This window comes from Larus michahellis, chromosome 2 (assembly GCF_964199755.1).
Source record: "Larus michahellis chromosome 2, bLarMic1.1, whole genome shotgun sequence".
In the NCBI taxonomy this organism is placed as follows: Eukaryota; Metazoa; Chordata; class Aves; order Charadriiformes; family Laridae; genus Larus; species Larus michahellis.
The window spans coordinates 77987214-78003284 of record NC_133897.1 but is presented as its reverse complement, the minus strand read 5'-3'; the positions used below and the strand labels follow the sequence as shown (position 1 = coordinate 78003284).

The window sequence follows — 16071 nt, the reverse complement described above, 5'->3', positions numbered from 1 at the left end:
AACAGGTTTTGCTTTTGCTTTGTTTTTGGTTTTTGTTTTTTTTTTTTTTTTTTTTTTTTTTGGTGTATACAAACACAGCAGGCAACCTGGGCACTTGGACTTTCCAGACAGGCAGAAGAATGTTGCACAAGTCTAAATTTTAGTCAATTCAACTTTGCAGTGGATCCCTCTTTCCTTTAAAGAAACACAAAAACAAAACAGAAAACAACCCACCCCCCCATGGTTTCTTTCTTGGAATGGCTGCACCTCTTATAATAAGATGGCTTCATTTTTGTGATCTATGAAAGGAAAAGGAAATAAAGTGCTTCTTGAGAATAAATCAAAATAAATATACATATTTAATGGCAGGAAAAAAAGAGTTCTGAAGGGCTACCTCCAGCCAGGTCTTTTCTCAGATGAGTCTTTTCCCCCATGACATTTTCAAGAGCAATCTGCACAACAGCTGAAGATGCCAAAAAGTTGCTTTAGCAGCAGAGTTGAATTCCTCCCAAGTCTGTGTCTGCTCCATCACTGGTTTGTAAAATCTGTGCAAAACACCTTTGCCCAAAGTGTTCCTCCTCCTGCACAACAGCATCAAATAAAATACAAAAGAAAGAGGAGAAGGGGAAAAAAAAAACCCAACCAAAAAATAAAGAAGGAAAAAAAAAAAATCCACCCGGTTACATCGACTTCATCCCATTGGCAGTGGTGTTCTCCGAGATCCCGTCACTCACAGCTGCCGAGTCATGGAGGCCGGAGTAATCCTTGAGTTCAGAGTTTGTCAGGAGCAGGGGCTGCTCCCCCTTCTTGTGCGGCAGGAGCGGCTGCCGGGTGTAATGTTCCCCGTCCGGGATGTTCTCGGGCAGGTTCTGGTTCTTGCTCTCCGGCAGCAGCAGGATGCAGATGATGCAGAGGAGCGTACAGCAGGCGAAGATGACGTGGTGGAGGAAGTAACCTTTCTGGTTGTGGAGCTCCATGATGGGGGCGGTCAGGCGGCCGAAGCCCGCGCTGGCCAGGACCAGCCCCAGCCCCCCTCCCCTGCAAACACAGCAGAGGTGAGAGCCCGGCCCCGCAGCCGCCTCCTGACAGAGCAGCCCCATCGGCACTGGGGTGGGGACCTCACAGCCCTGACAGGTCCCCCCAAGCCTACCCCCTGGGTTGGGCATCCAAAATCCCTAAGGCAAACCTAGTTTGCTCACAGCTTTCATACTGTACAACTACCCCGGCTAGGGAGCTGCTTTGCTTTGCTGTTGTGGATCATTACTGCCTGTTTGCCTATGTGTGAGGAAATAGCTATAGAATCATAGAATGGTTTGGGTTGGAAGGGACCTTAAAGATCATCTAATTCCAACCCCCCCTGCCATGGGCAGGGACACCTCCCACCAGACCAGGTTGTTCAAAGCCCCATCCAGCCTGGTCTTGGACACTTCCAGGGATGGGGCATCCACAACTTCTCTGGGTGACCTGTACTCAAGTATCTTTTCACACCCATATAACTGCCCCCACGTAAGAGGAAGAGAAGCGCTATCACCCGAGTACGTAGATAACCCTCTAAATTGTTCCCATGTCCAAGTATTCCCATATTCAGCAAGGGGAAACCAGGTTTTGCTTAGCGTGCCAGCCTTCTCCAGTTCAGACAAGACACACCAAGAAGCAGTAAGTTCGGAAGTCAATTTTGGCTGCCTCTGAAGTATCTGGCATCAATCAGCAGTGGAGGCAGGAGATTAGACTTTACAGGCCACTGCCTCGATCCGTTATACCAAACACTGAGTGCTGAAATATAATCTCCATAAAAATGTGTCGTGGCTGGAACCTCTCAACACGCTGTCATTGTAATAACATGCATCAGTTTCAGAAAAAAAAGGATAACATAGGTAGTGGTCAGAACAGGAGAACAAGAGTTTGGGATTAATTTCTGAAACCTCCTCTTAACTCGCTGTACAAGCTGAGGTAGGTCCCTCACTTCACTCTTTCCTGTGTCACAGAAAGGAGTTACGAAAATGTTAACATTGGTGAAATGCTTAAACTGTAAATAGGTAACTTTATAAAATATTCTTTATGGCACAAATGCTTATTTATTAAGTCTAATGCTTGTGTATCGAGATCATACGTGCAGGCACACCAAAAAAAAGAGTGAAAGCACATTAAAGTTAGAAAAAAAAGAAAGTGTGAAAATAACCTCATCCACCCCGGTCACAAGCATAGAAGTTGCTCGTGCAAACTGAATTTGATGCTCTTTCCTGATGCTCAGCTATGCAAGCAGCCTCCCTTGCAATTCCTTATCTTGCTTATTAATGTCTCTCCAGGTCCTGGACCATACACACACACGCACCCCATTTTGAGGCACAGCTCGTGCTCCCGGGGCCTGTCCCCGCCGGGTGACCCCAACACAGAAGCATCACCGCAGGCGTTTCTCTGGGACAGACCATTCCCTTCTCCCTCCCCGGCACGACCGAGGTCTCCAGCCAGCGGCGTGTCACCCTCAAGTGACTCATTTTAGCAAAATCTCTGAGAGAAGCAGCTGTCCTTGATTTTCCAAAGCCCCTGCTGCCTGCAGAGGGAGGTCTCCCTGTGAGTTTGATCGCTGGCACCCTGCTCCTCACTCCCCCACCGAGCTGGCCCGGGCAGCATGCTTCCTGCCGCTCCTCCGGGAGATGCCATCTATTCCCAAACCCTCTGGTGATCAGATGGGCTCAGGTGCTTCAGTTCCTTGCCCAAAGGGAGAGATGTAATTATTAATGATAACCGGACCTTACAGAAGACAACTGCAGAAGCCAAAGGAACTGCTTCATGTCAACTATTTAGAAAAAAGTTTCATCGACTATTGAGCATATTAGAAATCACAGCACTATAAACCTACAAATGCCAAATTCTCTCAGCCAACCACTGTGTTTAAGCTAATCTTCACCCAGTCCTTTCAAAAATCCAGTGCTGCTTACTTGACAGCTAAAGGGCAGCAAGGACAGGTTTCAAAAGATGCTCTTGGGACACTGACTGGATCAAAAATTCATGTACGTCCCTTCTAATTCTCCAGATCTGCAGAGCATCTTTCACAGACAACAGTGATTTCCCCAAATACTGCAAAAGCCCTTATTAAAAACTTGCCAGCTTTCCGATGGCAATTTAGAAACCCAGCTGAATGTGGCCATTGTGCAGCTGGCCTCCCTGCAACTTCATTAATACACTCACATGAGTAATCGACACAACCAGCCCCGAACGCATGGCAAATCACTCTCCAAGTTGGCTCCAGAGCAACAAAAGCCCGGCTCATTTACATCAATGTTTGCTACAGCTAAATTGTACCTCAGCCCCCGAGAAGGACCTGAGGTGAGTTTTAAAAGCCGCTGTAGAAGGACATCAAGCAAGCTGAAAGGAAACAGCAAAAGGCGACAACAAAGACGGCTCTGTCATTACAGGTCAAGCGGCTTCGGATTTGGAGGGGAGAAAAAAAGAGTTTTTCCGTATGACGTCAGTAATTAGAGCAGGCGCTACTTTGTCCAGCACCAGCAAAACTTGGCAGAAGGTGGCTTGAAAAATATATTTTGGTATACATCCTAGAAGATTTTTTTTTGTAATGTTTGACTATACTATAAATATGAAAATGGGAAAACAAAACAAAACAAAACAAAACATGAAAATACTGTCAGGAATTTTTGTTGTTCACATGCACATCAGGAAAACAGGTACAGGGCGAGAGAGGCAGCACCCTCATAATTCACCCTGTTTTTGCAGGCGCTGTGGGGCAGCAGGTGGAAATCAAAGCTGTCCAGGGTGTTTTGGGGCACCGCTCCTCCTCAGTCTGGGCTTCCCCATGGCAGGGGACTGGCGCCTGCATTTCAGGCACACTCCAAGGTGCAGATTGGAGCCAAGGAGGGTGTGCGAGGGCTGCTGACATCCACGGTGAGCCCCAGCTTCTCCCCTCACATCTCCGTGGCTGCTGTGGGGGAGCTTTCCCATAGCCCGGCCCCATGGGTGATCACAGCCCCTTCCCTGACCCCTGCGTGCCCAGCGGCAGAGGGGCAGGGTGGTTTGCGTGAGGCTTACGGGCCTGACATGGGCAAATCGCAACGGGACCTTGGTCCAAAATTTTGTCCTCAGAAAGGGCCTCCCTGTTCGCGGGGGAGAATTTCCTCCCTCACTACCCCAGTGTTTTTTTAAAGAGAGCAGCAAAACATCCTCGATGATATTCTTTGCTCGAATCAGGCTAAAGCTAAGGAAGGGGCCTTGCCCTTCTCAGCACTGCTCAGGGGAGCAGAGGAACATTAATCCTGTCTTCGGATGGCCATTTGTCTGTCTTGAGCGAAGGGGTGGACATGCGGCATGGCTCAGTGTACAAAAGAGCCAGAGAGCTAACTCAGGCTGGAGGAGACTTGGGGAGAGCACCTACTCCAGCCTCCTGCACAAAGCGGGGCCAACACTGGATTTGGAACAGGTTTTTTAGGGCTTTCTCCAGTCGGCTCAGCTTGTGAAGTCAGTCCCTGGAAACCTCCACAGTTTTTCCCTGCCTTTCCTGTGCATAAGCCACCCTGATGTCCCCTCAGTCCTAGGCCAGAGCTTCAGTAACACACCAGGGTGCCCTTAGCCTCATGGGGCAAGGCACCACCTATGAAAAGCCAGGCCTGGTTCAGGTCTCAGTAAACAGCTGGAAATTTGGCTTGTGACAGCTACTGATGGATAAAGCTCCTAATTCGGCCATCACTGCCTACTCTTAATTTCTGTGGCCAGGTGGGCGCAAAAGCAGGACACAGAGAGAAAAAAAACGGATCTCTCTTCCACTTGGTTGTAACTCAGCATGCAGAGGACAGGGAGAGGACACACCATGATGTCCTCAGCCTATTCCTATTTAGTAGCCATGCAGCGGTGTTCTCATCAAGATTGTTTGAGATTGATTAGGGGCGCCACTTAGTGCTTAAATTCAGCATTTGGAAGGAGCTCTGTACTGAAGCCCCAGTACAAGGAATGGGAGCTTCTAGTGGAGGCCTCCTACCTAGCGCCAGGAGACTGGGGTGCAATGCAAGGGTACAAAGGACCCCTTGGTGCCATGTGGCAGTGTGGGACCCTGGTGTTTCTGGAGCAGGTGGCACCTCTTGGTGATGGAGATGGCTGTTTTCCTCCTACACTGCTGTAACCGTTCATCTCAACACTGCAGTGGTAGAGCTGGACCGGCGCTACGGCTGTGCTATCTTGCTACCACTACCCCAATAATGGCAGTGCTGCTTTCTGCCCTCAGGGATGGGGGATCACAGGTAAAGGATTTGATCAGGGAAACCCCAGAGATGGCCCCAGCGCTCTGTCTGCCTCCCTTTTCCTTAAGGTTCCTTGACAACCAACCAAAAGAATATTAAGATGGTCTGAAACACTAAAGGATAGCCGAGGCAGTATTTTGGAGAACAGGTCATGAGGGAGCAGCCAGATCCCACTGAAACGCAAGACACAGGGCAGCTTAACTACACCTCTGCCTGAGACACCATCCTCAGCTCCCCCTCCTAATTACGGCCCTGAGTGCATCTTATCAAGAGCTTCAGGGTGGTACGACCGCAAAGCGCTGCAGAGTGTCATCATCCCTATTAATAAACAGGGACCCTGAGGCATATCCAGCTATTGTCACTCGCCTGGTGTCACTCAGCAGAGTTAGGGGAAGCAGAATTTTGGCTCCCAGCCAGGATTTGTCCCCTTCCCTGTAGCAACGTAAGTGATTTAAGGAAAAAAGCTTGCTAAGTTCACACTGCGCATCTGACCCTACTTGGCAGATTCTCTTCTGGTTGACGTGGCCAATTCCTTATCTGTGTCTTTCAAACAGAAACAAGGAGAAAATTAGAGAGGCATAAAAACACCAAACTGACTGACACGCACATAAGTAACTAGCTGTTAGCGTTTTCGGGCTGCTGTATAATCTCCTCACCACTCACACTGCCTTTCCCTGTGGAAATAACATGATCTGTAAAACACATTCACAAAGTCAGATCGCTTGTAAGAAAAGGCCATGGATCAAGGAGACTCTGGCCCCTCAGCTGACAATTTTGCTATAATACTTTTGCAAAGTTATTGAAAAGGCATGCAATTTGGAGAAAAGAATGAGTATCCTCTTCCCTCCACTCTCTCTCCTTCCCACCCATATGACCTACATTCCTGGGAAATTCAATGGAGTCAGGTCAGACTCCTGAATTGCTGTGGCATTGCTGAAAGCGTAATCCAGAACACAAAAGCACAACATTTGTGCTGTGAAAGATAACAGTGAATACATAAAATGGAACAAAAACCTGACTATACAAAGACATTTTATGGGAAGCTCTCCAGTGAAGATCATCTGCCTGATTTCTACTATTGCCCAGGATGAAAGCATTCCTCTTTAGCAAAACTTTGAGCCTCTGCTAAAATAGATCTGGGTGCAAAGAGAAAGATGACTTTAACTGCAATAAAGGCAGACCACTCACGCTGGTGCGGCTGTAGGAAAGGCAGACTTGCAGAGCACCTGTACACACACCAAAGGCATTTAACACTGTGTGTTGCAACACCTCCTTTCCACCAAAGCACCCCTATAGCTGGCCTGATTAACCTGCCCTATGGAGGCAGGGATTGCCTGCACCCATGTCCTCCTCCGCACACTCGTGGAATTTCTCTTTTAATATCAAGCCGTAGACTCACATGGTCACTACTTTTACAAATCCAGCAGAGTAAAGGAGCAATAACATGGTTCAGCTGCATGATCTGGTTCAGCTAAGTATTGAAGACCGTACTGCACTGCAAGCAAATGCAATTCGTATGATGACTGGCCTGCTGATAATCACCGCGATGGGACACAAGGTGGAGCCATCGGGAACAAAGCCTCTCTGTCTACAGACAGGCATTTACTTAGGCAGACTGCAGCAACAATAAATGAAAAAGCAACCCAAAAATTGCTGCGAGGCCTCCAGTTATGGGGAATTTCCCCTCCCGTACAATGTGTTAAGTTACACAGAATCACAGAATCTTCACGGCCAGTTACCAATTAAATGAGGATAATTTCATACCCATCCTTTGAGGAGGGAGGCTCCAGTGTCTCACCTGATTACTGTGGGTGTGATTTCAGCACAGAAGAACACGCTGAGGCTTCCAACGGCATGCGAAGAAAACATACCCACGATGGAAAACGCGGTAGAGAATTTGTCTTTGACGCTGTCACTCATACCTGCCAAGACAAGTGTGTTCATAAAAAGTGAGAATGAGGCCAAACTTCCAAGGAAGAAAACAAGAAAACAGGTTTATGTTACTCATTCTCCCTAGACATGAATTTGAGTCATTTTTGTAATACTAATTTAAAACTGGTATTTATAAAATCCATTCCCCAAGCACCCGAGACACAAACGTACGTGAAAAAAATCATAATGTCAGGCCAAAAACGACAGCGATCCCTGAATTATTTATGCCCAGCCACCACAAAAAGGTAAAACCCAAGAAAAAACACATCTTTGGGCAGTCTTTTAGGCACCAGCCTCTTCCCTCCCACGTTTGACAGACAAGCGGAGGCAGGCAGCGTTCATTGAGCTGCCAAACATGTGGTGGAGCTCTGTGGCTTAGGCACTAGAGGGGGTCACAGGACAAGAGGGTAAGGAAATAAAAGTGCTCCCCTCTCCATGCTAAACCCTTGCAAGTGCTAAGTCTGCAAACTCTTGTTGTAACCCCCAGCGTGACAGCCTTCGCCTGACAACTCTGGGCAAGAAAAGCCAATGCCAAGGACGGTGAAGCACTCCCTAAGTCACCGTGTCCAGCCAGGCTGCTTGCTCAGTCATTTCATGGCTGGATGGCAGCAAGGTTTCTGGGAGCGAACAGTGTCTATCAAGCACAGGGAGAAACCCCAGTAATTCTAAACAAAGCCTGGCTATGATGACAATACATCCCTTGCTTGATCCCTGCTCGCCACCTTCCACGGGCAGGGGCAGGATATCTGACCCAGGGTTGTACAAGCTCATGTGGTCCATCCAGGCCAGCGAGGAGGCCACATTGTTTGCAGAGACTATTGCACCATACAAGGGGAACACATTGTGCCTGATGGGAGTGCTGGGGAAAGGACTGGAACTTTGCAGACAACGCTCCCCACCTTCCTCCAGCCAAGACCCAAGATCTGCCCAAAGAAAATTTGGTGGCTCATCAGCCTGTGGTCTCAAGCAGGTGCACTCTCTGGGTTGGATCCAACAAAAAGTAGCACCTGCTTTTGTTCTTGCTGAACATGTCAGCTCTCAGGAGAGCAAAAGGTATTTGGGAGCTCTTAGGTTACAACTTTGGAACCGTGCTACAGCCTGCTCATGGCTAAGCCCTTTCTGCAATGCACCCCAAGCCTGGGGGAGAGAGCAAATGCTGCCAGCAGATAGGGACGTGAGCGCGGCACCTTGCAAACTATGGGTCTCCGAAGCTCCCTGTGGGAGCTGTACCATTGACCCTGCAGGGAGTCGCGACTGCTCAGCAGAACAGACCTTGGAAAAGCTGGGCAAAGGCAGGTCCGTTAAATCACATACAGAAGGGTAAATTTTGTTCCCCTGTTACTGCATTGCTGTTACAGTACTTCAGGCTGGGATATGATGCCCAGGAAAGTATTTTCTAAGGTGCCTAAGTCCCCTTATCAGAAGGGACTTTGGCATCTCAGATCTTTCTGGAAAAGACCAAACTGGGAATGTTGCTTCTGAGAAGGAGACTTCCTGAGAAAGCCTTGCCCCATATCTAAAAATAAAGCTTGGGGGACCTCTGCACCCTCTCTCTTGACACGCAGAGGCGAGTCAGACTATGTGAGGGGATGCTACACTGCGAGACTGCACATAAACAAGCAGGCCTGTCTTCAAGCTGGGTCCCAAGGCACTGCGTAGAAGTGGGCTTTCCCCCTGTACCCCACTGCGGTGGCAGCTCCACCCTGGGTGTTTTGGCCTCAGCCTTTCGGATCTACCCGCTCCCAGCATGATGCGACCCGTCTGTAAATCATACCTGAGTCTGGAAGTTGACTGTATTTTCCGATCACTGGATCCAAGACCGCAGAAGTTAGAGTAAGATAAAAATAAGAGAGAAAGGGAGAGAAAGCAAGAACATACCGTTGTTACATATTTATTTTTCCAAAGGAAAAAAAGAAAAAAGAAAAAAGGTAAAAACCACACGCCACCCTAGGCCCCCATAGACTTCTCCTTTCCCATGCCATGACTGCCACATTTTCCATGTGGCTACCAGATAGGACATGTCATTTCCAGGCCCTTTTCAGCTGGAGGACAGCATGCTAATGAGACAGCGATAACAAATGCAGCAGTAAAGCATTTTTAAGAGCTCCAGAATTACCACTGGGATTAACACAAAGGCCTCTTTGTCGTTAATGAAAGGGGAGAAGAGAAACTGCCCTCGTGCTGCAGCCCCGAGGGAATGGCCAACAGAGGCTTGAGTTAGAGAGCAAAACTCTGGGCATCATCACCGTCACACTGGTGGGAGACCTATTCCTCGCCAAAACCCCGAGTTGGTGGTCCATGTGTCATGCTAGCCACCAGCTGCCATGCATCCTAACCACAAAGGAGCACAGGGCAGTACTGGACAGCAAAGGGAAGGGCAGTGGCACGAGCTGGGCATGGCTCTGCTGGTGATGTCCCACCAGGCTCCTGCGACATCCCAGGTGACACCCCGGGGTCCGGAGGAAGGGCCAAACACAGCAAACCTCAAGGTCTGCCACGGGTTTGCTGCTGTTGGAGAATACCCCTCTCCCTCTCTCACCCTCCTTCTCAAATTCTGATTTTATTTGATAATTACACCCAAATTATGCTAAGCTAAAGCACACAGGAGGCTGCAACAGATTTCATAATCAGCACGGTCAGTGCTTCGCTCCAAACACTGTCTAGCTCTTCTGAGGAAGAAGGGGGGCATGGTCTAGAGCAGGGGGAGATGAGCTGCTCTGAAGTTCAAGGCTGCCTTTCCCTCCTCTTCTCACAAAGCCAAGGGCTGATGGGTGCACGGCATTGAAAGAAGTCTAGGTGCCAACGTAGCAGAACGCGCTCAGAGACCGTGGCTGCTCTGAGCTTTAGCAACTTCGCTCACAAAACCACCTAAACCCATTATGGAAAAAGGTTTTAATGATTCCTAGAGGGGGTTCCTCCCCACATCCCTCACCCCTTTTTTTGTTGTTGTAAAACTGCAACCAGATTTTCGTGGCTCTGGAGCAGACTCGTGGCTCTGGCATGCTTTCTCTCTGCTAAGCAATCGCATGTTTATTACCTCAGCCACCTCAACAAACATCTGACATCCTTAAAAAAAAAAATAATTAGATGAATCTAGCTTAGGGAGACCCTGATGGACACCCACCACCAGAATGTGGAGTTGCGGGAGGTCGCACACGCGCAGAGTGCTCATCTGCTTGTGAATGGTCACAGACTGTCAATGGGCTGGGGATGAGGTGGGGCCAGGGACTTCTCCCGCTCTCAGCTGGGACTGCTGGACGTGCTAGATGTGAGCTCAAAGGGAGTGTAAACATCTGTGCCAAGCTGGGAGCAAACACATGCGATTTTGGAGTTTTCTCCATGTCATGAAAGAGGTTCCCTGTTTCCCTCCTACACTCTCACAAATAGTGTGTTCACTGAAGGCTAACTTAGTAAACACTTTCAGGACACACGGTCTGTAAATATGGATAATTCTTGCTGGCTCGGGGCTGCCTTCAGCATGCGGGAACGTGAAATCTTCCCATCCCCAATACAAAAACCTCTTAATTTTAGTTTTAAGGGCTCTTAAAGCCCTTAGTTATTTCTAAACTTAGAAATTAAAAACAGCAGCAACCAGTGTTCTGGTGGTTGTCGCTCATCCAATTTGTCCAAAGCACATTTCAACCCTCTTCCCCTTCCTTGGGGTGAGGTTTCACGGGACAGGGGTCTAACGATCTTTAAGGTCCCTTCCAACCCAAACCGTTCTATGATTCTATGCCAAATCTGAGAAAGGCAAAGGAAATGCTAATATTTCCTGGCCCCTTATTTGCATGTCAAACTCATGTGGTCCTGAAAAGCTCTCATCTCCAACTCACAGTTGAGAAGGCCCAGCTGTAGAAGCGACGCTAGGGCTGTAAGGATCATGAAAAGCAGGAGTCCTCCTCTCCTCCCCAGAAACCCGACCACGGGGCACATGGCCAGGCAGGACGCCAGGGCAATCCCAGCCATGGTGTAGTAGTCCGCATAGAAGTTGTGGGTAATCGCCATCTTCGCTTCGTGCCCCATCATGCTTTTCGCAAAACAGTGGTGTATGCCGTAACCAGTCAGCCTAGGGGAAACAGGAGAGGGCAAGAGGAGATCATTGCTGAGAAGGCAGCCACACACTGCAGCATAAGTCAATGTAGGAACACGTTAATGCAGGAAGAATTTCTTCTGCTGCAGGAATACAGTGCAAAAAGACTAATCTCAGGCTTCTAGGTGCTACTGTAAAAATAAGAAATGATCAAAAGATGCAAAAGAAAAACCTCTCGAGAAGGACATCTCTCTGTTCCCAGTGCCTCTGCTGACAGCCACAGAGCCAGCGCTGCTGCGATGAAGCAGCCTCTGTGCTTGGACGGCAAAACAGATGCGTCTTCCAGGAAGATCCACCTGCCTGTGGCATTTGGTCGTACTAAAGATTGCATCTCACTTCCCAAGCTAGCCTGCTAGAATTGAAAACCCCTTAGAAACGAGTATTTGAAGTCACATGTGCTGCGATGATTATTATAATTATGAAACAATAAGCCCTAATTCAACATACACCTTTACATCACCCTTCATAGGAACAGGTCTCCCCTTCTTTTAAAAGTTTCTTTGTGATGCCAGTGATCAATGTCTTGCCACTCCATTTCACTCCTCTTTCTCCTGTCCTCTCCTGCCCCCAGGAGAAAGGGAAGGAGAAAGGGAAGGAGAAAGGGAAGGAGAAAGGGAAGGAGAAAAGAGCGGGGGGCTGGAGGTACAGAAGTCAGATGTGAAGCCCCAGCATCGCCCCTGACGTGGTACAAAACTGCAGCAGACCTCCTACAGGAGGTCAAAGCTCCCAACTGCTCCTATCACAGCACAAGTACCAGTGCTGGGAAGGGCCTCTTGTCCCTGGCATTTAGACCAGGCAAACCTCATGTCACAAATTAATTGTGCCTGACAGAGGGGCAGGCGCAGATCCAGGTCTCCAAAAAATGAAAGGCATCGTACATTACACGATACACCTCTATCATCCCAAAGGTCAGGAATTTGAAGCTCTGTCATTGTAAAATGGATATTACCATAAGCATAGAAACAGTTGGGGGAATACACAATCGCTGCGTGCATGACAGCCCAGGGCCTGGGGAATTTCTCTTGCGATCCTGTGAATCAATGCTATAGTTCAAAAATACACTCCCAATACCAAACACTTCGCCCTGATAAAAACCTAACGCAAGTACTTGCTGTTACACAAGAACGTCATTTGCTTTGGATATCTAAATTATAACTGACTCCTCCCATAAGAGAAATATTAATCAGCAAAACAATATTTAATAAGAGGGCAGAGTGAACCAGTCTGTATCTTCTCTCTTCTGTGCATGCAAACACATTTGCTGAAGTTGTTATTTAGGCCATGACCTATAAACTAAATTAATGTATCATTTGAACTTTGCTTTCCAACCTGCTTCCCCAGGAATTACTCTATTATCTTAACTTGCTGAGCAGCTCAGAACAGCTGCTTTTAATACTAAACACATTTATCTCCCTCAATGTCTCATCATTCCCTGAAAAAGATTCCCTCTCCATATTTGATGTTACTAAAATTTAGCACAGCCCCATCTAACAGGAAAAACAGAATTAAAATTAAATAGTTTTATAGTTTTTTTTACACCCCCTAAAAGCAAACATGCAAGCCGTTTCCTCAAACACACATCTGCTTCATGCTGTACTTGGACGTCAAACAGCCTCCGTCTGCTATTGCCAGAAGTCACTCTTTGGGCTGCCTAGTTCTGGTTTAGGGAATTTCCAAGTGTGTGTAATTAAAAAGGGGGAAAGAGAAGGGGAGAATTCCCCATGTAAAGATTTTGCACAAATACAGTTAACACTGGCTATTAAATCTACCAGCTCAGCCTAAGAGGAAAACCTTGTTTCAGAAGAGAGGGAGTCACCCACCGGTAGGTGGGAGAGAGACACAAAATCATAAAACCAGAGTTGGTTCTGCAACCGCTGTGCTGTAGACAGACCCCCGAAGCCCATGTGCTTCTGGGTGACTACCTGCCCAGCAGAGGGGCTGTCCTCTCTGGGTTATGACTGATTCACGTGCCTGTTAACAGGAGTAAAGGCTGCAGAGTAGGGCGTTGAAGCGATAAAGAAAAAGCCACAAGAGAGCTATGTACTTCTAAAGGGAGTAGATGATGGGGGATTTCCAGTTTTCTTTCCACCTCCCGTTTGAAAAAAATGGGAAAAAAAATTAGAAAATCCACCTCTGCTGCCCTGCCATAAGTTGGGTTTGGTTAGAGGCTGAATTTGCAGCCCCTCTATTTCCTCTTTACAAGGTGCTCAGTTTTGGACAGAAGGTCTCAGAGCCTGTAACCTGCAAAACTCTCAGGCAGGTGCCGGGTTTTGCCCACATGAACATGTCCAAGCTGAAGCCTTAGGACACAGGCACCACATTGCTTTGCGTGAGAGCACGCATTCTCCCTGCGTGTGAATTGGGAGAGCCGAAGTACTTTGTAACCTGCTTTTGAAGAGCTATCAAAGACAGCTGTTATACAAGGGAGCAGGCTTGTATTTATTGGCAAGCAACATCTTCCTCTGCCACACAGCTATATCAGATGTGAACAACCTGAACTTGTGCTCACGTGGCATTAGTGATTTCAGAAATCCCACCCAGGATGCCAGCAGCAGCAGATGTCTGCATGCGTGAGCATGCATCAGCACGTGGCCATGCGAGACCACTGGTGACAGCAATGCACTTGCAGCACGGCACCTGAGAAGACACGCGGTGCTGCTGCCTGAAACAGCCAATGAGTACCCCCACGTTTGCCATAGAAAATAATTCCCTGCAACAGCTGGTGTTTTTCCAGGATCATTTATCAGTGACACTAGTGAAGGGTCCCACACTAGGAAACAGAGGGCCTCCCCCACCGTTCCCCATTACTGCTTCCAGTTCACCAACCACACCACTACTCAAACAGAAAGAGATCAGACTTACGAGTTCACACACAGTACTACAATGTTTTTCCACAGGTTCCTGGTTCCCACCACTTTAACAATGCAGACTTTCTTCGGTCTCCTGGTGATCTCCTTTTCCAGCTCTGGAACAAACCAAACCAAAGTTATTCTTTCACTGGGGAGAACAAGAAGAAGCTTCACTTGTGAACTACAGATGTTCTGAGGGATGTTCTGGAGAGCAAGACACTATTGATTACACTAACAGGAGCTATAAAAACTCTGAGCAACCTGCCGAAAGTCTACCTCAGGTTCCTCCTTTTCTTTCAGGCTTCCCTGAATCTTCTTGGGGCTGACAAACTGCCCAAGAATTCCTTCACACCCCAAACCTTCTCCCAGTTTAAAATGTGTATGTAAAATGGGGGCAGTACAGAGCTCGATCCCAGCAAGTGTGATATAAAATTTCCTGAAGAACTTCAGGATTCTGTTAATTTTTAAATGCCCCACAGGCAGGACTGTGCTTGTGTAGTTACAAGGCCTGCTGTGCCTTTCTGCAATGCACACCTGAAAAGCCACGGCACGGAAAGGGCTGGAGCTCAAGCTCATTTTTCACAAGAATCTTCTGAGTGTTGTTCAAATCCGGGTTTCAGAAAGAAGTGGCTAGGACCCTATGCCAGCTCATCCTCTTCCCCCTCCCCCATTCCAAAAATTTAATATTGTTCTGATGCTTGTCCTAAACAGAAGATGTTTCCTTAAAGAGAAATCCTTGGGCACCATCAGCTGTGATGCCTTTGTGTTTCAGAACTAAAGCCTCGCCATGTCCTTAAAGTGCTGGGCAGCTGCAAGCTGACTTTTCTTTGCAGTGCTACAGTGGCACACAACCCTCGCAAATATTGCATCTGATATTCTTGTTTGCAGGGGATAAAAATGAAGGGCACTGCTTACTTCCCAAATACCATCGGGTTAGAGCTTGAACGCCTCCCTAAGCATGCCAACAAAACCACCCCTTCCAAGCTAGTGGATCAGGGAAAACAGCTGCAAGGGCATAAAGTCCGGTAAAAACGGAAGAAACTATAAAGAAGCATCACAAAAATGATGCACTCCTAGAGTACAGGCTAGGACTGTTTCTCAGGGCAAAGACTTGTACTTGCTGCTTTTTCTAGAGGGACTGCGTTTAAAGGCGGCAGCGTGGCCCTGTTCTGCACCACGCGCCCCTTCCCTTCGCGCATACGCAATTAGCCCCAGTGTCCTCAGTTGTCCGTGCTGGCCTGCCCCGACCTCTGCGTTACTCCACTGAATAGCAGTCTCTTTAAGAGATGCAAAACAGGGAAAAATAAAAGCAAGACACAGAGCGAGGAAAAAAAAAAAAAAGAGAAGAGATAAATCACCTAAATTTACAAACAAAAGACACATTTTTCTGTTGTTATTTGAAAATCGTATCATAAAAATAATAAATCAAAGAAACACTATTTATATGCAAATAGTAGAGCTATTCACTGCTCACAGGTCACTCCTGTCTTCTATATAGAGTAACTACAGGGAACACTTTTGAGAAAAGCGGCAAAGAGTATTTTACATTAATGATTGTACTTAAGCAGAATATTGCTGTACTGCTTTCCTCACTACCTGGTAACATCCATTTCTCCCCAGAATCTACGCAGCATGAAGTTCACAAAAGCATAAAAACAGAGGTGGAGTAAAGGAGGAAATTGGTCAAATTAATATTTGTACTACAGGAGCACTCAGCAGGTTCAGCAATGGATCAGGGCTATATTAAAAACATAAGAAATAAAAAAAGATGGTACCTAAACTCAAAGAGCAAGGTCAAAATGATTTTTGTAGCAAGATTCAGGAAAGGAGTAAGTGGGAATAAAATAATTCAGAACCACCAAAGCAGTCAGATGAAACACAGTTCTAAAGCCTGTAATTGAGCCCAAGCCAAACCTTCTACAGCAAAAAAGTGAAAGCAAGCACTAGAAGCAGCACAGATGATGACTCTTTATTG

At 47.4% G+C, this 16071-nt stretch overlaps 1 protein-coding gene across 2 annotated transcripts in view; it reads right to left on the bottom strand.

The window, feature by feature from the left end:
* Nucleotides 1-29: 29 nt before the first annotated feature.
* SLC22A23 (solute carrier family 22 member 23) overlaps nucleotides 30-16071 on the bottom strand; it is a 114181-nt gene continuing 98139 nt past the window's right edge. For both annotated transcript variants that reach the window (XM_074576047.1, XM_074576048.1), the window contains 5 exons: nucleotides 14110-14212; nucleotides 10991-11223; nucleotides 8932-8964; nucleotides 7024-7147; nucleotides 30-1017 (listed from right to left, as the gene is read on the bottom strand). In XM_074576047.1, the coding sequence (XP_074432148.1) occupies nucleotides 660-1017; nucleotides 7024-7147; nucleotides 8932-8964; nucleotides 10991-11223; nucleotides 14110-14212 (851 nt within the window). In that variant the 3' untranslated portion in view covers nucleotides 30-659. The remainder of the gene's footprint in view (nucleotides 1018-7023; nucleotides 7148-8931; nucleotides 8965-10990; nucleotides 11224-14109; nucleotides 14213-16071) is intronic.